Source organism: Propithecus coquereli, unplaced genomic scaffold, assembly GCF_000956105.1.
Source record: "Propithecus coquereli isolate 6110/MARCELLA unplaced genomic scaffold, Pcoq_1.0 Scaffold281, whole genome shotgun sequence".
In the NCBI taxonomy this organism is placed as follows: domain Eukaryota; kingdom Metazoa; phylum Chordata; class Mammalia; order Primates; family Indriidae; genus Propithecus; species Propithecus coquereli.
In genome coordinates this window covers 3,362,885-3,383,859 of record NW_012148408.1, presented here as the reverse complement: position 1 = coordinate 3,383,859, position 20,975 = coordinate 3,362,885, and the positions used below count along the sequence as shown (strand labels likewise).

The following is a 20,975-nucleotide window of genomic DNA, read 5'->3' as shown; positions in this document are numbered from 1 at the left end:
TCAGTATTTATATTTATAGAGTTCATAGAGCTTTAGTGGATCATAGATATTAACTCGTCAGTCCTCAACTTTTTATAGTGGACAAATTAACAGTAAAGTAATGAAGTGGTTTATACAAGGGAGTACGCAAATTACTGATACAGCTGGGCATGCAAACATACTTGGGGAATGTTGTTGGAATAACCAAAATAGTGACCAAAATAATCTTTTAAAAATCCAAATCATTTACTTTAGTTTTTCATATATCATGTAATTTTTGTTTTTTTTTTTTTGAGACAGAGTCTCACTGTGTTGCCCGGGCTAGAGTGCCGTGGTGTCACCCTAGCTCACAGCAACCTCAAACTCCTGGGCTCAAGCGATCCTCCTGCCTCAGCCTCCCGAGTAGCTGGGACTACAGGCATGCACCACCATGCCCGGCTAATTTTTTCTATGTATTTTTAGTTGTCCAATTAATTTCTTTCTATTTTTAGTGGAGACGGGGTCTCACTCTTGCTCAGGCTGGTTTTGAACTCCTGAGCTCAGACAATCCGCCCGCCTCGGCCTCCCAGAGTGCTAGGATTACAGGCGTGAGCCACCGCGCCTGGCCTTCATGTAGTTTTTTTTAACAGATGATCTACATTTCCATTAATAATTGTTCTGCTTAGGCTAATAACAGGCTAAATAGTAAGGAAAAGGTGGATAGGAATTTAAAACTTACTACAAATCCAAACAGAAGATTCCCAAATGGGCAAGAATTTAAGATGTTATTTTTCTCACAGGCAATATATGAGCGTCTTTTTTGTTGGATCGTTACTCGCATCAATGATATTATTGAGGTCAAGAACTATGACACAACAATCCATGGGAAAAACACCGTTATTGGTGTCTTGGATATCTATGGCTTTGAAATCTTTGACAACAACAGGTAAATTAGGTAAGATACGTAAAACAATTATTACTTATTGTTTATTTGTTTAAACATAATTTATTCCTTTTCTTACAGCTTTGAACAATTCTGTATCAATTACTGCAATGAGAAACTGCAGCAGCTATTTATCCAGCTGGTTCTGAAACAAGAACAAGAGGAGTACCAGCGGGAAGGGATCCCTTGGAAGCACGTAAGTGAACTCTTCTAGAAAATGTCTTCATGTATTGCATATATCATGGATAATGTCAAACCTTATCATTTTAGGTATTTCTTTCTTTCTTTTTTTTTTTTGCCCTGATCATTTTAGGTATTTCTTGATCTTCTTGGATACTTAAAACAGCTGAACCTTAGCTTTCCTTTTTGGGATATGTAAATACAATTAATTTTTGGGGTTGTTAGGTGGGATTTCTCTAATTTGATAGACTCCCTTGTTGGTGCCCAGAAAATCCTGAGTTGCAGCAAGTAAACCAAACATTTTCACTTTGCAGCTGGTACCGCATGGGCTTTCTGGTTCATATCTGTCTATTAGAGTTTAATGTCACTTATAAGTTATTAAGTTTTGTCATAAATTGGCTGACCTTTGCTTTCGAATCTAGTTTCTTCTCCTTCCTTCTTTCCTTCTTTTCCTCTTTTCCTTCCTCCTCTACTTTGTAAACTAAATGGCATTTTATTGTCTTCGTTTAATGTCATTAATATTCTCTGAAACCTAGGCATTAAAACACCTGTCTTACCTTTCATCTCCATTTACTTTCCTTTGTATCACTTCAGTCATTATCTTTCTTCTCATGGCTCTGTGGACTTTGATATTTGTCAGAGGGAAACTAGTCTGGTAAGATATAGCCAGAAAGTATGACTGGTCCAGGGTACAAACCACAGCTCTCTGTTTTACACAAAACACAGATCACAGCTAAAAGGCATGACTTGTTTGGCATTCTTATCTCCTACGATTAGACCTCCTGCTTATAATGAGAATGAGACCTAATAATTATTCTTTTAAGTTCATATTTATAAACAATTTTGAGAATAGAGTTAAAAAATGCAAAAACTCTTGAGTTTCTATAAGTTTGAGCTTATAAAGCTGTGTTTATTCTCTTGCCAGACAATAAAAATAGTCAATATTTGGTTTTTAGTATCCAAAAATAGCAGCAAAAAAATTATTTGAAATGATATATTTAAGTGACTTCTTTTCCTTCCTACCTTCCTGTTTTCTATCTCCTTTCATTCAGAAAAAAATAGACAATGACATATAATAGCTTTCCTGTTTCAAATTGCCTTCCATCATATGTTAAATATTAGAATACCATTAAGAATTTTGTTCAACTATTTTAGCATGAATTTCACCCATTTACAAATAAACCAAAGAGTTACTTTTATAATAGAATTATCTACAGTTGGATTTAAATAGTGAACTGTGACAGCACAATTAAAATTAATTCAATTCAGTCAAGTTTATATGATGCTTTCTAAGAGTGAATCTGTGTATAATATACAATATAACTGAAGCTTAGATTTTTCATAGCAAATTCAATCATAAAATTTGTTATTCAGATGTGATTTGAAGGTAGTGGTCAAAAATATCCTTTACCGGCCGGGCGCGGTGGCTCACGCCTGTAATCCTAGCACTCTGGCAGTCCGAGGCGGGCGGATTGTTTGAGCTCAGGAGTTCGAAACCAGCCTGAGCAAGAGCGAGACCCCATCTCTACTAAAAATAGAAAGAAATTAATCGGACAACTAGAAATATATGGAAAAAATTAGCCGGGCATGGTGGCGCATGCCTGTAGTCCCAGCTACTCGGGAGGCTGAGGCAGGAGGATTGCTTGAGCCCAGGAGTTTGAGGTTGCTGTGAGCTAGTCTGACGCCATGGCACTCGCTCTAGCCCGGGCAAAAGAGTGAGACTCTGTCTCAGAAAAAAAAACATATCCTTTACCAGTCAGAGTATCGAATTTCACAGGTAATTGAAAAGTAACAATTGCAGTAACATATTCCAAACATCTGAAAAAAATCAGTCTGAAAAATGGAAAAAAATTTGGCTAAATAAACCAAGAAATATATGTCCTAGAGGGAACAGAAGGCTAATTCCAAGGTAACAGTTACTGACTACCTGCCGATTCCCCCAAAATTATAATCTCTATTCTGGGTATTTCCTTTTAAAAACCCAGACTTCTAAACAATGATTTAAAAAAAATGATAAAATTGCAGAAAATTTTAAACATATATAAGAAGAGAAATCATAGTCTAATAACCTCTGTGTGCCTGTCGCCCTGCTTTCCTGTGTCATCTGTACCCTACTCCTCCGCTCCCAGATTATTTCGAGGAGAATCTCAGACATCACATTATTTCATCTGTAGATATTTCCACGTATTTCTCTAAAAGATGAAGACTTACAAAAACCATAATCACAATACCATTATCACACCTAAAAAACTAACAAAAAGTCTTTAATATCATCAAATATCCAGACAATATTCATATTTCATATTTCCTCAACTGTCTTGTAGTTATTGTTGTTCTACAGTTTGAATTTGGATCCAAATAAGATTGTTACATTATGATTGGTTGTTAGGTCTCTCAAATATCTATAGATTTTCTCCTCTGTCTCTTACTTTTTTCCTCTCTCTTTGTAGTCTTTTGTTGAAAAGAATGAGTCTTCCACAAGACAGACGGCTTTGAAAGTATACTTTTAAAAAACAAAATAAAAATTAAAAAAAGAATGAGTCATTTGTTCTCTGGAGTTTCCCACAGCCTGGATTTTGCTAACTGCATTCCTGAGGTGTCATTTAATATGTTTCTCTGTTCCTGGTGTGTCCTGTATATTGGTTGTTAGATCTCGAGTCTTGACTGGATTCAGGATCAGTTTTTTTCCACAGTCCCATTTCACAAGCTGTGTGTACACTTCTGTCAAGAGGTTCATAATAGCTGGTTATCTCTCTGATTCATTCACTTTTAAAAGCGTTTGGTGCTATACAAATCACTTTAACTATTGAGAACTTGACACTCAAGCACAAAGCTGTTGTATTTGGAGTGGGAATGAGAGGTCAGAGCCACATGTCCCTAAGCCACCTATTACATCTCTCCTGGCTCCCTGTATTCCTTAAGAAACCTCCTGGGTAGCCAGGCGTGATGGTGCATGCCTGTACTTCTAGCTAATCAGGAGGCTGAGGTGGGAGGGTTGCTGAGGCTAGGAGTTTGAGGTTATAGGGAGCTGTGATTGCACCACTGCAGTCCAGCGTGGGCAACAGAGTCAGACCCCGTCTCTAAAAACAAAAAAAAAAAAAAGAAAAAGAGAATAAAAGAGAGAAAGAAAGAGGAAAGAGAGAAAGGAAAGAAGAAAAGGAAGGGAGAGGGTTTGTTGGTACTTCATGGAAGCTGGGTCTTATGGTTAAGGGCAAACAGATTGGTATGAAGGAGTAGGGTTGGGTATAGGATATGGAGACTGGATTAAAACAAGAACTAGTAATGGGAGAAATGTTGTCTACCTTATGATTTCTGCCCTGTGCTATACTCATCTCAGGCAAAGTGTTTCATGATATAAAGTTAACAAAGATATTTAAAAATAAACCTCTGTTAGATGTGTGCTCGGTTTAGTGTAAGACCTCACTAATGTTATTCACATATTTGACATCAAGGTAGCTTTACCTAAACCCCTGATGCAAATGCCGACATCAGTGTTTTACCTGTCCTGGTCACTGTTCTCTTTGGAATTGCTTCTTTGCTGTGTCCCACAGATTGACTACTTCAACAATCAGATCATTGTGGACCTTGTGGAGCAGCAGCACAAAGGGATCATTGCAATCCTAGATGACGCTTGCATGAATGTTGGCAAAGTCACTGATGAAATGTTCCTTGAAGCGCTAAACAGTAAATTGGGCAAACATGGTCATTTTTCCAGCCGAAAGGTAATGTGTCTCACACCTTCCTCTCCTTTTGATGTGTGAGATTTTCCTCATTGTGGGACAGATTTAAATGACTTTATATGTTGGGTTAAAAGAATATCCACTTAAATAACAAAGAAAGGCCATAAACATCTACTGAATGATTTATTGCTGTGGATAAATTCTGCCTCTGTGGTTTTTAGTATACTGAGATTGATAAAATCTTGTCATCCAGGAGAGGGAGCTCCAGACTATCCAATTCGCTAGAAATAGGAAAAATGAGCATGATTCTTTAGAAAGCATGATGTCATTTATAACCAATAGGTGCAGAGTCCTCGTTCATGTGCTAGAATTTTACTCCTGCATCCGATAATTCTGGCATGGAAAATAGCTTTTGTCCTTGACTTTTTACTCTAATCCTCAGTTACAAAATGTGTGTGCTCTGCCATAATTCTTTAGACTATGTGACTTTCTAAAAAACAGAGACATCCTAGTTGTAATTCTAGTTATTACAGGGAAACTCATTCATTACGTAAATGGATATCCTTTTAACTCCCCATTTTTCACAATCTAAAAATGGCATAAACAAATCACATTTCTGTAATAATTGGTGGCAATTGTGGTTATCAGACCTTTGTGCTGCGCCTTGTGTGTAGTACGTTTGCCATTAGTATCTGTTCAAGGAATCTGTGTTAAAAGAGGGGCACATCATTAGCACCCCTGAGACTTCCCTACAGTCTTGTCTAGCAACCATAAGCTGAAGGGAAAACAGGCCCCCTGCTCCTTCACATCCATAAAGGAAGGGACAAACGTTTCTGCTCCTCCATAATTCCATATAAATCTATGACACACTGCCATTTTGGGGGGCACGAATAAATCTATTTTCTAACTTTGTCTCTTTGAAATTATGTAATCAGAACAGGGAAATTCTACAATTAACTAGATAAAGCCCAAGCTATCAAGAAATAGATTACTGGCTGATGTTTATTTCAGGACAGTTCTTTCTAAAATATTCTCCTTGATCTGTTACTGAAGATTGACTTGTAACCCTGCTCTAAGTTGGCTTTCAGATACTGCAGTCTGATCTTTCATATTAGGGTTCTGAGTTAGCGGGATTCTTTCAGTCACTCCCCATTTATACCACAAATACCTAATAAACACCTCTCATTTTCCAGGTGCAATCCTAGGTGCTGGGGACAGCAGTGAGCAGCAAAGTTAGAAGTAACCTAAATAATTTAGAATGATGCCTTTAAAGATGGCATGATTACACAAGCAAATGTCCTACCACTGAAGAATAGTTTGTATGTGCCCTTTGTAATCACAATTCAAGTTTTGGAGACTCGCCTAGCATTGTGCCTACCAGATGGTGGACACTCAATCCGTGTTTGTAAAGTTGGAATTGAATTGCTCACAGTCATACCAGATAAATTATATTTACATCTTCATTTAAATAAATAGCTACGAGTCTCACATAAGAAATCAAATCCACCTCATTTTGATATCTTTACCGTGGCCATTTATATGCCTGAATTAAGGTTATCAACCAAATATTTTGAAATATAATCTCATTCTTTTTTTTTTTTTTTTTTATTTCAGCAAATTATGGGTGTACAGATGTTTAGGTTATGTGTGTTGCCCTTGGTTCCCCCCCGCCGAAGTCCATGTTTCAAATATGTCATTCTTAAGGGTAACTGTGCATACTACTTTTAAGCACTTGCTATGGATTTGATAGGAAATGCTAATGCTAAACAGTAATTTATCTGTGGAGATGGGTTTTTTCCTTCTGGTTTTAAATTGTGGGAGCCCAGGTTTCCCAACTCTTCCACCAAGTGGCTCTTTGTTTTGGCATCCCTGGGGCAAGTACTGGAGATGGGGATTTTTAAAGTGTGTTCTTGTCTGGGATTTTTGCCTAATGAAGGAAAGAAATGAAATGACCAAGCTGTCAGGACATTTTAATGAACCTTTTTGTTAAATAATGCTATTAATACTACCCTGTATGTTGAGTCAGGCATCATCATTTGCTACTGGTTACTGATTAACTAGATTATTGGCATATTAAATAAGAGGCTTCTGGCCTGTAACAGTTATTTTATTTGGGGGCTAAACTGTTTCTTATGCATTAAAGTTACCATAGAGGCATGCAAACAATCCAATAAAACATAAAATTATTATTTAAAATATTATTAACATAAAAAGTTAAATGATATGTACATAACTATTATTACAAAAAAGGTAAAGAAAAAATCTAAAACCTTCATTATTCAGATCATTTAAGACTTTGTGATATCCAAATGTAAGAATATTTCATAGGTATAGACATCTCTTGGGTCCTTTTCCTTTGTGGGGGGTTTATAAATAAAAGGGTTTTGCAAAAGGAGTCAATAAGAGGGCAGGAAAGAGGAATAAAATTTGAAGATCCCTCTGTGTGTTAGATGCTTTGGTCTCCATAGTTCGATTAACCCTCAGAACAACTCTCTGAGGAAACTGAATAGATAGTAGACCCAAGATTTGAACCTTGGAAATCTGACTTTAATTTCCTATAATTACTCACTTGTCAAATAGACTAATTATTCCCTTAGCAGTCTGGTTATCAGTGTAGAACCCACCATCCTGGTTGGAATTGTCATCTAACAGTAGAAACTAAGTGGGTTTTGGTGTGTAACTGCACTCAGTGTTTCGTGGATTCTTAGATGTCTGCTTAAGAGCCTGTAGAACACCAAGTGATCCTTCATAGGGCAGACGAAGAAGTCTAGGTGCTTCTGTAACAAGGAAGGTAGTAGAGAGTTATGGAGACCTCCAGGGCCATTTGAAAAGTGCCTTTCTGTAAACTATTCCTCTTCAGCGAGAAAGAGCTGCAGAAGGTTGATCTTCTGTGAAGTGATCAGACCTGAACTGTAGTCCCAGCTTAGCAGACAGATGGGGCGGGGTACAGTGTACATAGGAGAGCGCAGACTTTACATTCAGTCCTAGGAGTCCTTCCCGGGACTACCACTTACTAGCTGCGTGATCTTGGGCCAATTACTTAACCTTTTTGAGCTTCAGTTTCAATATATGTAAAAGAGATTGTAATACATACCTTAAATATGGATCGTGAGGATTGAATGAGATATATATACCAAGCAGATAGTAAGCCTTCAGTATGGTCCTCCTTAAGTGGAACTTGGAGGAGAAAGAAACTGAATCAGTCAGGGTAGGCTGGGCTGCGTTAAGATAGCAGCCAAGATTTAAGTGTCATAAGATAGTATAAGTCTATTTCTGTCTCAAAGATCCAGACTTCTTCCATCTTCTGGCTTTTCCATCCCCTAGGGCAGCAGTCCCCAACCTTTTGGGCAGCAGGGACCAGTTTCATGGAAGACAATTTTTCCACAGACAGGGGCAGAGGGATGGTTTCAGGATGAATCAAGTGCATTACATTTATTGGGCAGTCAGACCTCTCTGCCAATGATAATCTGTATTTGTAGCCTCTCCGCAGCACTAGCGCCACTGCCTCAGCTCCACCTCAGATCCTCAGGCATTAGATTCTCATAAGGAGTGTGCAGCCTACATCCCTCCCATGCACAATTTATGGTAGGGTTCAGGTTCCTATGAGAATCTAATGCCCCTCCTGATCTGGTAGGAGGTAGAGCTTATGCAGAGATGTGAGCGATGGGGAGGGGCTGTAAGTACAGATGAAGCTTCACTTGCTGCCGCTCAGCTCCTGATGTGTGGCCCAGCTCCTAACAGGCCACAGATTAGTACCCGTCCATGGCCCAGGGGTTGGGGATCACAGCCTTAGGGACTATCCTCTAAATCCAACTAGTGGGAGGAGGAAAGAAAGCACAGAGAGGGATCGTCCATTTCTTATCAGCTTTGGCCTAGAACAGCCACGCTTCACTTCCATTATCCAGAACTTGGTTACTCATCCATATCCCCCTGCAAGAGTGGGCAGGAAGTATAGTCTAGCTGCATGGATTTCTAGTCAAAGTTCATAGTCTTTACTATATAAGCCATATATTTAAATCAAGCCCCACACAATGTGATTTCATGATTTGTGACATTATTATCATCTTATATTAAGTTGGAATATATATTTTTAGGAAAGCAAAAATGTCTGTTTCAAAATAATCTCCTTCTTGACTTCTCAGGTCTGTGCCTCAGACAAAATTCTGGAGTTTGATCGAGATTTTCGAATTCGACATTATGCAGGTGATGTAGTGTGAGTATCTTACTTTGGTACCTAACATGATGATTTGCATGCAACCTCACTTCAGAAAACATAACCAGGGAAAATATAAATTGTTTTTTTATTCATTTGCATTTTTTTAATCATTTGGTATGTTAATATATTTTAATTTGTTCATTTAAAAAATTGGTATGACTTCATTTACTCTTTGCTTTCCAACCATTTCTTGAGCACACACTATGTGCCCATGTACAGTTCCTGGCATAGCTGGCACTCAGTAAAAATCAATTCATGGGTCAGTAAATCATGGAAATATGTTAAGAACTGGGATAAAAAGATGAGCGAGATGGTCCTTGCCCTGAAGAAGCTAACAGTGTAGTAGAGGATACAAGCAGGCACATGATTAGTCATTGTAATGAAGATGGGAGAGGTGTTGAACCAGAGAGGCACAAGGCATGTTGGGAGCAGGGAGGAGGAGGAGTTAACCCAGCACGAGGTGTAGAGGGAGGTCTTGCTGGAGGAAGAGAGATCCAGGTTGAGTCCTAAAAGTAGAAGAGGGTTAGTCAGAGAGTGAATTAAGAAGAGGGGACAAATGAGAGAGAGCATTCCAAGAAGAAAGAGCAGGGATAAAAAGACCTGTAGGTGAGAATTACCCCTATGTATGAAGAACTGTAAGTAGTTGGGTAACTACATAAACAAAAACCAATTTTACTATATTATTTCCTAAATATTATTTGAAAAAGTAAAATTCTTATAAGCCATGTTTTTATTAAAATACAATAAAAGTAGAAATTGGTAAGAAAATATAACTAAAAAAATATAACTACTTTAGTATATTATGTTCCGAGGGCTGCTTTAACTAATTACCACAAACTGGTGACTTAAAACAACAGAAATTTACTCTTTCACAGTCCTGGAGGCCAGAAGTTCAAAATCAAAGTGTCAGCAGGGCCAAACTCCCCCTGCAGGCTCCTCTGGAGGAGAATGTGTTCCTTACTTTTACCACCTTCCGGTGGCTCTGAACATTGCTTGGCTATGGCCGCCTCACTGCAGCCTCTGCCTTCCCTGGTCATGGTGCCTCCTCCTCTTCTGTGTGTCTGTGTTAAATCTCCCTCTGCCTCTGTCTTAAAGGGACACTGGAGATGGCATTTAGAGCCCATCTGAATGTTGTAGGATAAGGCTTTCCTCTCAGGATCCATAACATAACCACGTCTTTTACTATATGAATTAATGTTCTCAGGTTCCAGGGAATTTGATGTGGATAGCTTTTGTTGGAGGGGCATTTTTTCACCTACTATATTTAGTATGCTTTCACTGTCCATTGAACACTGCTCTTCTTCATCTTACTGTTTAAAGTACACTTTTCCTTATTTTTTACATTAGGAATTCTTTCCATATAACCCATTATAAGAAGAGATTATACAAACAAACAAAAAAAAGCAAATGATCATTTCTATAAATGCTGAAAACACATTTGAGGAAATTTTAATAGCTGTTCCTGATTTAAATTAAAATTCTAGAATCATAAAATAATATGGTTCAAAATTATCATCCCATCTGTCAAACTAACCATTAGTACTGAAATGGCACCATTTTCTACTTTTTCTGGTCCTGTTCCCAGGTTCCAGAATACTAAAGAGGGAAGATGCAGTACCATACAGATATCTCCCTCTGAAAATCCAAGCCTCATTTGCAGGGTACTTTGATACAGCTCGGAATAGGCATAAATGCAGAGCTGGACAGGGGCCTTCGAGATCACGTAGGCCAGCCTCTTTGTTTTACAGATCAAGAAATTTATGCAGAATGAGTTAAATTGTTACCCAAGGTCACATAGCAAGTGTATGGAAGAACTGAGATATTAATAATAACTAGGTTTCTGGACTCTTGAGTCCAGAACTCCAGCTAACCCCTTGGAGGGATATTCAATGCCTCAAACTTCCCCTCTCTCCTTAAGCCCTTCAATTATTTTCTGGATCTTTACTAAGCATCTTCTGAGTGTAATACTTTATAAGATGGGGTCACTGCCCACAAAGAGCTCTCTGAGTAAGATGCATGCATGCATACATGGTTATATGTGTATTTATTTATATATATGCAAACACATATATACCCATATACATACATAGACAATAAAAAATGGTCTAAAATAATTGCCATATGAGTAATAGCAAGTGTGGTCAGAACTTAGAGTAAGGATATGCTATAATACTTCTAGCTGCATGTGATAAACCCAGGAGGCCAATGCTGGTCTTTGGTTGCTAGGAATTATTTTTATAGGCAGAAGTGGGAAGGGTGCTAAAAAATATTCAGGAAATAGCAACTAGGTCCATTTGATTGGAGTGTATCCTTTTTTGTAGCATGGAGAATTAGAAATGCCTGGAAAAGTAGCTTGAGATCAAATCACAATGAATCTTGAAAGCCAAAATTGGACTTTGAAGTTTGAATTGTGTGGGTCAGACAATAAATTAAGAAAGAGTGAGGTGACTTCAAGGATTCAGTCAAAAGTAACCTGAAAGTATTAATAAGACCTAGGTTGGGCAAGGCAAGGAAATAATTTTGGTTGTGGTGACCTTAAAGTGCTTATGGGAAGCACAACCTGAAGGAACTTTCTTGCAGAATTAGATATGTAAGTCAAGGAGTCAGGGTGAGAGATATGGAGGTTGCCCACATTGATGTGATTGTCAAGGAAGAAAACAGAAAAGAGAGCAGCACTATAAAGCACAGCTGCGTCTAGAGTTACTATTTGCTCACCCTCCTACCTCTCTCTTAATCACCCAGAGTCCCCGATTGCTCTTACACCCTCACCCCTGAATTTACTCCTCGTAGAGTCCACGCTGGTCACTGGAGTGGCACAGCTCCTTTTCCCACCCTTCTCACAACTACATTCTTAGCTGGACTTCCCAGACCATACTCATCTCCCTTCCTCCAAACCGTGAATACTAGCCTCCGTTTTCGCTCCAGAACTCCATGCATGTGCCTGCTTCCATCCCTCCGTTCAGTCTGTTTCCCTGTGTGATCTGCTTGCGTTTTTCTCCTCTGCTTATCCAATTCTTACCATCCTTTGCAGTTCTTCTTGGATTCTTTTATCCTACCCTGAACATTGAGTGAACCTTAGGCAAGTCACTTGACCTCCCTACGGATGAGACTATTAGTTCCTGTATGTTGCTGTTTTGCTTTTATCTTAGGAATGTTGGATGATAAATACAGCTGTCTTTTTAAAAGTCATCTTCTTGAGGTAAGTAATAAACCAGTAGAAAATGATGATCTTAATCATAATGATGGTACTGATGCTTGCTCTCCTTCTGAAGAATAGAAACAAAGTCCCTTCTATTTAGTAGGTAAATTTGGTGTCTTTTAACACAGAACAAGGTAGACACTATTGGCTTTTTAGATGATTGATTATGTAACTAACAGTGGAAAGGCTTGTAGACTCCTAGAAAAGCTTAAATGTGATTCTTTCTTGGTGAATAATGCATGTTTTCTGTGTTTTTTCCCTATTAGCTATTCTGTCATTGGTTTTATTGACAAAAATAAAGACACTTTATTTCAAGATTTCAAGCGCCTTATGTATAACAGGTAAGATTAAAATTTTATTAATCATCTCTACATTAAGCTCTTTGACATATAAATTACATAATATATATGCACATGATTATTTTTATGTGACAATATGAAGAGTTTCTGGCAGATGTTCTTGTTCTGCTTTATCATACTTAATAAATGAAATAGTGTGTGACTTTATGATTATAACATCTATAAACTTAGAGCAGGAACCTACTACTCATAATTTGCTTCCATTTCCCTTGGGTTGCCTTGGTTTCTCTGTTCACTGCTGCCAGCCTTCTGGCACCCCCTATCGGTGCTCTCAGCTGTCCCCAGGCCAGGCCAGTGGTGATGGAAGAAGTGTCAGGTGACCTCTGGCCCCGCTGAAAGCTTTGCGCACGCAGATTCCCACTGTAGTGTATTTGCCCCCAAATAAGAAACCACTCTCACATCAGAGTGGTATCTAGTGTCAGTGAGGACTGATCATGACTGAGCGGACAGGATCTTCTCATAAACCAACAAAAGATGAAAAAGTTGTGGCAAAATAAAACCAGGCAAATGATAACAAGTTTAAACCCAGTATGCACCCTTTGTAAGGAAGGTACATGAGAAGAAAGGATTCTTGGCCAGCTTCTCATAGGTTAGAGAACTTCAGTAACTCATTTATTAAGTCTACTTAGTCATTTGGTCAGTAGATTATCAAAAATGTATTGAGCACCTTCAAGCCTTACATTTTTCTATGCTGTGGGCTATAGCTATGAAAAAAAATTTAGACAAAGTCCCTGCCCTCATGGAGCTTATAGTCGAGTGGAGGACAATTAATAGACAAAGAAACAACTTTCAGGTAGTGACAAGTGCTGTGCAGAAAAACAAAGTAGGTAAGAGATGAAAGGGTGCAAACGAGGAAGGGCAGGGGAGAGTTTGCAGACAGGGCAGTCAGAACAGGCCTTTTGCTAGAGGCGACGTTTGAGCAGAGACGGGATGAAATGAGGGAGGGAGCCATGCAGGTTTCTAGAGGAAAAGCATTCCAGGCAGAGTGAATGGCTAGTACCAAGGCTCTAAGGCGGGAATGAACTTGAGTGTATTGACGGCAAGAAGGACAGCAAAAAGGCCAGTGTGGCTAAAAACAGAGTGAGGAATGGGGACAGTGCAGGCAATGAATTTACAGAGGTAGGCAGAGCCTCAATCATAGAATCTGTGGGCCCAGGGAAGGAAAAGTAGGAAGGGAAGCCACTGGAATTTATGATGTGATGTGATTTATATTTTAAAGAAACCAGTAGTGCTGCTGTGTAAAGTACTAGACTGAGACTTGGGTGGTAGTGACAGAGATGATGAAAGTGGGTGATGTTTTGAAAGTGGAGTCAATGAGATTTGCTGGTGAATAGGATGTGTGGTGAGAGAGAAAGACAGAAATCAAAGGTGATGCCTGAGCCTGATGTGGGAAGACACAACAAAAAGCCGATTGGTGGAAATGAAGAGTTTTATTATGGATGCGTTATGTGTGAGGTGTGTGTTGGACACCCAGGTGAAATTGCAGAATGGGCAATTGCACGTTGCATCCGGGTCTCAGGGAAAGCTGGGCCTAGAGAAATGAATTTATGGTCATCAGTATATTGATTGTATTTAAAGCCATAGGCTGGATGAAAGTATCTAGGGAGTGAGCATAGAGTACAAAAGGAATAAGTATTAATGAAAGAGAGAAGAGGTTAAAAGACTAATCCCTGAGACACTCCAACATTTAGAATTGAACAAGGAAGGAGGAACCAGCAAAGGAAACTGAGAGCACGCCAGTGAGGTAGGAAGAAAACCAAGAATCGAGTGTCATAGAGGCCAAGACAAGAAAAAATGCTTTAAGAAGAAAAAAAACAATAAACTGTGTCAAATCTTGTCAAAAGTAGGAGTGATGTGAGGACCAAGCTTGGCCATTGGATTTGCTAACGTCAGGGTCAGTTGGACTCTTGACAAAGCTAGTTTCCATGGAGCATTGAAGACAAATGTCTTCAGACAAATGTCTGATTGACATGGGCCCAAGAGAATACAGGAAATGAGAATGTAATGACACCATGTTTAAACGATTCTTTCAAGACATTTTACTACCAAATGGTCCATCTGTGTGCGTGTTGAAGCCACCAAGAATGATGATGGAGCTGTCATCAGCAGAAAGTTACAGAGACATAGAACTGAGAGGGGGTCCATGCAAGAACTAGGTGTGGGGAAAGGGACTTTCAGAAAGGAATTTCACTGCTTAATTTATCAAGTAATGTACACCCATTATGAGGGACAAATGACTAAAGTTAGATAAACAGCCTCATCTGGCCAGTGGCAATGTCAGCGTGGGTGCCAGCCTATGTACCAAGAGGCTGCACAAGGTAGTATATGTTACCTTCATGAATTGATCATGGCCCAGAGGTTGAGCTCACTGAGAACAGCTCTGCCTTTCAGTGGTAGACTAATATAACCCAAGCTCACAGGACCCATGTAGAAACAAAACAGCAGTGGATTTATTTCCAGTGAGAAATCTAACACTAACATGGAATGGAATATAGTTGTCCCATGGCATCCATGAGGATTGGCTCCAGGACCCCCCACGGATACCAAAATCCACAGATGCCCAAGTCCCTTATATGAAATGGCATAGTAATTGCATATAACCTATGCATCTATGCATATAAACCTCCTGTATACTTTAAATCATCTCTAGATTACTTATAATACCTAATACAATGTAAGTGCTATGTAGGAGGGGGAAGGGAACAAGCAGGTGGCATTCTAAGCACACAGACTTTTCCTCTTACTACTTTCTTGTTTGCCAGAGAAGATCTGCCCTATCTGGTGTACATACTGGGTTTCTGGATGAGCTTCCCTTTTAAGCAAAGGGTTCTAGTAATAAAAATGTTTGAAAATTATGTTGTTAATATTACATTCATGATCTGCTGGTCTGAGAGTTCTTTCTCTTTAAAATGGCTGTATGTTTCAGTTTGAATTCATTTCGTATCAATTCTCCTGTTTAACATATGGTCCTATTTCCTTCATTTCCAACCTTCCCCCCTCCTCCATTTGTAATGTAGTACAGAAATAGTCTCCAAATATGTCCAGCAACAGTGAGTAAGGTGGAAAAGGAATTTGGGATAGAAACTGCATAGACCAAAAGCCAATGATCCTTATTCTTTTTGATGCACATCAGAATTTTCAAAGTACGCAAAGTACAATTTTCTACTTTTCTATAAATTCTATTCAGTAAGTGTTAGAAAGGCATCCAAGCACCATGTGCTCTGTAAGCTGAGAGCCACTGCCTTAAATTATCTTTCTGCTAAAGATGAGAATGGAAAAGTTAAGGAAAAACAATATACATTTATGAGGTCATTTTTATTGATTTAAGGTGTATGATTGGAAAATCATAGACTAGGACTGTAAAATGGTGAAACTAGGTCCACAAGCCACAACTCATTGCAGTATTTTTTATAGCCACCTTTGACGGCAGTTGGCACTGCTAGCTGGTGATGGCGAGGTGGGAGTGTTGCTCTGTCTGCACTCACGGAGCCAGCCAGTCCTCACGTCATCATTTGTCTTCTTCACTCTGCTGTCATCCATCCTTTCAGCTTGCAGCTGTCATTTGGAACACCTATGTACAGAAATTTACTAGGTGCTTTGGGAAACCAACTCCATTTCCTCAATTTTATACGAGGGAAAGAAAGTGGGTAAAATGATGGGAATAGTCAGCACAATTAGCATGAATGCCCATGTTAATTCTTTTCTCTTTTCAGCCCTCAATTTTTTAAGAAAAAAATTTCTGACAAGAGAAGAGTTTCCAGGAAGCAAGCAACATTTCAAGTTCCAATTACTTTTAAAATCAAAAGCACCCAGAATGAAACAGGAAGAAAATCATAGTTGAGATCACTACACGTTTTTAAAAATATCTCCACAGAGCCAAATAATGGATGTACAATTTTTAACATGAAAATTGGCCTGAAATATATTTTTAGATTTGGATTGCAGCAGTCTATCACATCAATAAAATATTGTAACTGCCAATGCTGCCTACAAACGTGTTCATAAATTCAACTGCAGTAAAGGGTTTTACTAGGAGACAGTGGAAAATGGTTATTTTATTTTCCTATCTGATTTTTAGAGAGAGCTGGCTTTTATAGTGTTACCTATTCTGTATGAATATTTGTTTTAATTAGAAGATGCTTTCACTTTCATGTTTTCTTCTATGACATTGAGGATCATTTTCCTACTGGTGGTTTGTCCTAATTTTTAACATCACAAAACTTATTTGTTTGTGTATATGTGGTAAGAGCCGTGTTAACTATTTGAAGGTCCTAGGTAATAATAATAATAGAGATGTCACTTTAAAGAAGTTTAAAGAATTTTTAAAATGTATTCTAGTTTGGAAAAATCTCAATTTTTAGTGCAGTAGCTGTCATTACACTCTCAGCATAATTTTCCGGATGGAATCATTTTTTCAATTAGGCCTTGTGCGTTCAGTCTGTGTAGTCCAATTATGATGCTCAGGATACAGTTCAGCAGGATTGCTTAGCAGTTTTTATTCAGCTTATTTGAATGTAACATTTACTCTTTCTGTGCTTCTCAGTTCCAATCCTGTGCTGAAGAATATGTGGCCCGAAGGCAAACTGAGCATTACAGAGGTGACCAAGCGACCTCTGACTGCCGCTGCCCTGTTTAAGAATTCTATGATTGCTTTAGTAGACAACCTTGCGTCAAAGGTAATTATTTTCTTTTCTAAATATCCATTTTCTATTTGACGTTGTGCAAAGCATAGGTATCAGGGTGTCTTTTCTGCAGGGGGAGATGAATGTGGTATTTTGGTGCGTAGTGAAAAATCATAAGCTTTGTGTATCTGTGTTTGAGATACGTCAGTGATGTGGAGCGAAGTCTGCTGTGAGAGTCTGGAGGCAAACAAATTGGTTCCTGTAGCTCTATGAAGAATTTAATTACCTTTCTGGGCACCTTTTTTTCTGTTTTTTAAGTAATGGTAAAATCATCCCATTGGAGAGTCTCCTAAATAGACCTCTCCAGGTAGAACCGTGAGCTCAAAGTCTTTGTATAGTTCTGAAAATTGAGGAGTAGCTCTGTTCTGAAGTATCTCTGGTGGTGGTTTTTGTTGTTGTTTTGTTTTGTTGTCTTTAACTGTATGTAATACAAGCCTACAGTATTTGCACTGAAGAAAACTTGTTAGAAAAAGCTTGCTGCTATGGAAGAAAGAACATATTAAAACTTTTTTTGTGTTGCTTTTTTTTAAAATTAGCTTTTCCACTTTGAGTAGCATTTTGTAAAATAAAATGAATTAAAATTGAAAAAATATATAAATATGCATTTTAACTCATAGATTCCCTCTCAACACCTCTTGACATATTATAGAGAATGTAGATATGATTTACTTTTTAGGTAATCTACTTAATTAAATTGAAGAATACATACATACATATGTATTCAAAGTGAATGTTATAATAAAATTTTTATTCCTGCTTTTTTTTGTTTGTTTTTAACTTGCCTGGGTGAAATAATTGTTTGTGCCCCAGATGAATGTGTTTATTAAATCTGAGCTTTTAATCCTGCGGTCATGGTCAAGAGGAAAATCTCAGATTCAAAAAAACATGTAAGGTATAGCATGCCTGGCAGAATGAACTTCGGCCCTGTGCTGAAACCGGGCCTGGCCTAGATAAGTAAACAGAAACATCAATTGAATTGTAAAATGTACCATCCATATGTCGTGTTTGGATACAAAATGACCAGAGAGTCTTAAGAGCAATTTTAGTATATAAATATTGTCCCTTAGGCTGTTTTAAATGGTTGAAATATAAAGATATATTATTGACAGTTATTTCTACTTTTTATTGCTCCTTTGGGAACTAATACTACTTGATAACTTTAGTCTGGTTTTTTTTCCTTAACAAATTTCTACTCTTAACTGCTGCTGTTGACAAGTTTGATAAATTAGGCAGCATTCTGGGACTCGTTATTTTTAGTTTCTTCATTTTTATCTTTCTCTTCTCGTGCTTTCTATGGTTTCTTCTTCATTGTCTTTTTTTTTCTTTTAAATCAACTTCCTCTCTAAGAATTTAAATCTATACCGTTTCTCGTTACTTCGCTATGGATAAATTAGGCAAATGCCACAGGAACACATCTGTTCAGTAGCTTTCTACTCCTTTTTGTCAGTATTCTTTGGCCTCAAGCGGCAGCAAATAAGCAAAATTCATTGGCTTGTGTAATCAAATCTCTGGAAGGGCAGGCGTGAGGACACTGGCACCGAGGACCAGGATGCTATTAGGACTCTTACTCTCGTATCTCCGCTTCTCTCTGCATGTCAGCTGCAGCCTGCTTCGTCCTGCAAAAAGAAAAGTGACCCTGGAAGGAAGGCATGTGACACAAGAAACAGAGTTGAACATGGAATTTTATGAAATATATTTATTTATTTAAGTAACTAGATTTAATTGACTAGAAAAACAACCATTTTACTTTCTAAAATTGGTAGTTAAATATGCCTTTTAAAGGGCAACATAACCTAAACATTTGTACACCCGTAATATGCAGAAATAAATAAATAAATAAATAAAGAGATGACAATGACAGTTAAAAAAAATAAAAATTCTAGAATCTTCTGCAATTTCTGTATCAGGAATAGCATTTAGCTTCTAACAAAAGAGATCCTCAAATTAGCAGCTTAAATAAGAGACATGTTTATTTTTCTCTCCTGTAAATGAAGAACGAAGAAGGTATCCTAGGACGGGTATAGCAGCCTACAAGGTTATTAGGGACCCAGGTTCCTTCTGTCTTTCTGCTCTGCAGACCTAGTGCTTGGCATCTGTCCTCCTGGTCCGAGGTGGCAGCTGGAACTTCCCTTTTAAGTAGACTTCCTAGAAGGCTCACACAGCACTCCAGCTATGTCCCATTTGCTACATGTAGTTGCCAGGGAAGCTGGGAAGCATGTTTTCATTCTGGTCAGCAGTGTACCCAGCTAGATATAAGAATTCTGTTTCAAAGTAGGAAGAAGACACTGGGTATAAGGTAGACAACTAGGCTGGCAGTCTCTGCTCCAGCTTCTTAATCTGTGTGTGTGTGTGGAGCTGAGGAAAGGAGTGAGGGAGCAAGGGCAAGGAAAAGAGTACAGACAACGCCTCAGTGTACTAGAAGGCAGGAAGGTAAGCCCAGAGTCAGCAGAGGAGAGAGACAGAAGCAAAGGAAAAATGTTACATTTAGAAAACACAGAATATAATGGTAGAAATAAATCGAAATAATTGATATTCACCATAAACAAAAATAGGCTAAACAGACTATATAGGTGGAAAATCCAGCTATCCGCTGCTTACAGGAGACACATCTAAATAACACTGTGCAGAAAGCTTAAAGAGGTAGATAAAGATAGATCAAGCCACTCCCCCCAAAAATGGTGAAAAGCAATATTAATTGTGTGAGAAAATAGAATTTAAGAAAAAAACTATTAATGCAGGTAAAGAAACTAATAATAAAATAAAAATACCCAAGACAATAAAACCAGTTTGAACTAGGTACCAAACAGCAGAGCCATGATTATTATGAACTCTATAAAGCAAAAAAACAAACCTAAAAAAAATTTAAAGGAAAAAATTTACAAGTCCACAATCATAGTGGGAGATTTTAAACCAACTCTACCAGAAACTGATAGATGAAGCAGATAAAAACATTAGTAAGAATGTGCAGAAGCTTTGAAAACTGAATTTAAACTTTATCTAAAGATCAGAAGAACCCTTTACCCAGGGAATTGAAACTGTATATTCTTTTCAAGTATGGGTGGAACATTTACAAGAACTGACCACATACTAGATCACAAAGGGTCTGAACCATTTTGAAGAATATATATACAGGTATATTTTCTATCCTCAAAACAAGTAAAATAAATCAGCATTACAAATTTTTTTTCAGTGTGCTTGGGAACTTTAAAAAATGCTCTCCTAAATAACTCACAGGTTGCAGAGGAAATCACAATGGAAATTACACAATATTTGGAAATGCATGACAAAGAATATGTCAAAATTTGTAGAATACTGCTAAAGTGATCCATTTGTATACCTTTATAAAATAACAAGGAAGACTGAAAGTAAATGAGTTAAGTTTGACTCAGGAACTTCAAAGAAAACCTAAAGAAGGAAGTAAGAAAATAATTTTTAAATAGCAAAAGTCAAAGATCAAAAAATAATCATAGATAAACCTCTAATAAATCTCATAAAGAAAACAATATGAATGAAAAAAGGGTAATAACTTAAGATATTATAGAGAAGTTTTGGAATATTTTGAACAATTATATGCCAATAAATTTGAAATTTTAGTTTTTTAGAAAAATGTTATCAAAATTAGTTCAAGAAGAAAGAGAAAACTTGAATAAATCAGTAACCTTAAAGATTCTGAATCACTAATCAGACGTTTATCTTCCCCCAACTCTGCCAAGGACATCAGGCCCAGATGGTTTTACAGATGAGTTTTATTAAACTTT

General features: G+C 37.9%; 1 protein-coding gene across 4 annotated transcripts in view; it reads left to right on the top strand.

The window, feature by feature from the left end:
• The window catches only part of MYO1D (myosin ID), a 365,747-nt gene that overhangs the window by 103,558 nt on the left and 241,214 nt on the right, over positions 1-20,975 (top strand). For 3 of the 4 annotated variants that reach the window (XR_001137662.1, XM_012648320.1, XM_012648321.1), the window contains exons 9-14: positions 759-904; positions 983-1,097; positions 4,633-4,803; positions 8,904-8,974; positions 12,443-12,517; positions 17,079-17,211. Coding sequence is in view for 3 of the 4 variants with exons in the window: in XM_012648320.1 (XP_012503774.1) it covers positions 759-904; positions 983-1,097; positions 4,633-4,803; positions 8,904-8,974; positions 12,443-12,517; positions 17,079-17,211 (711 nt within the window). In the remaining variant the exon portion in view is untranslated. Of the gene's footprint in view, positions 1-758; positions 905-982; positions 1,098-1,306; positions 1,642-4,632; positions 4,804-8,903; positions 8,975-12,442; positions 12,518-17,078; positions 17,212-20,975 lie in introns of those variants that run through there. The other variant, XM_012648322.1, reaches the window with a different exon arrangement.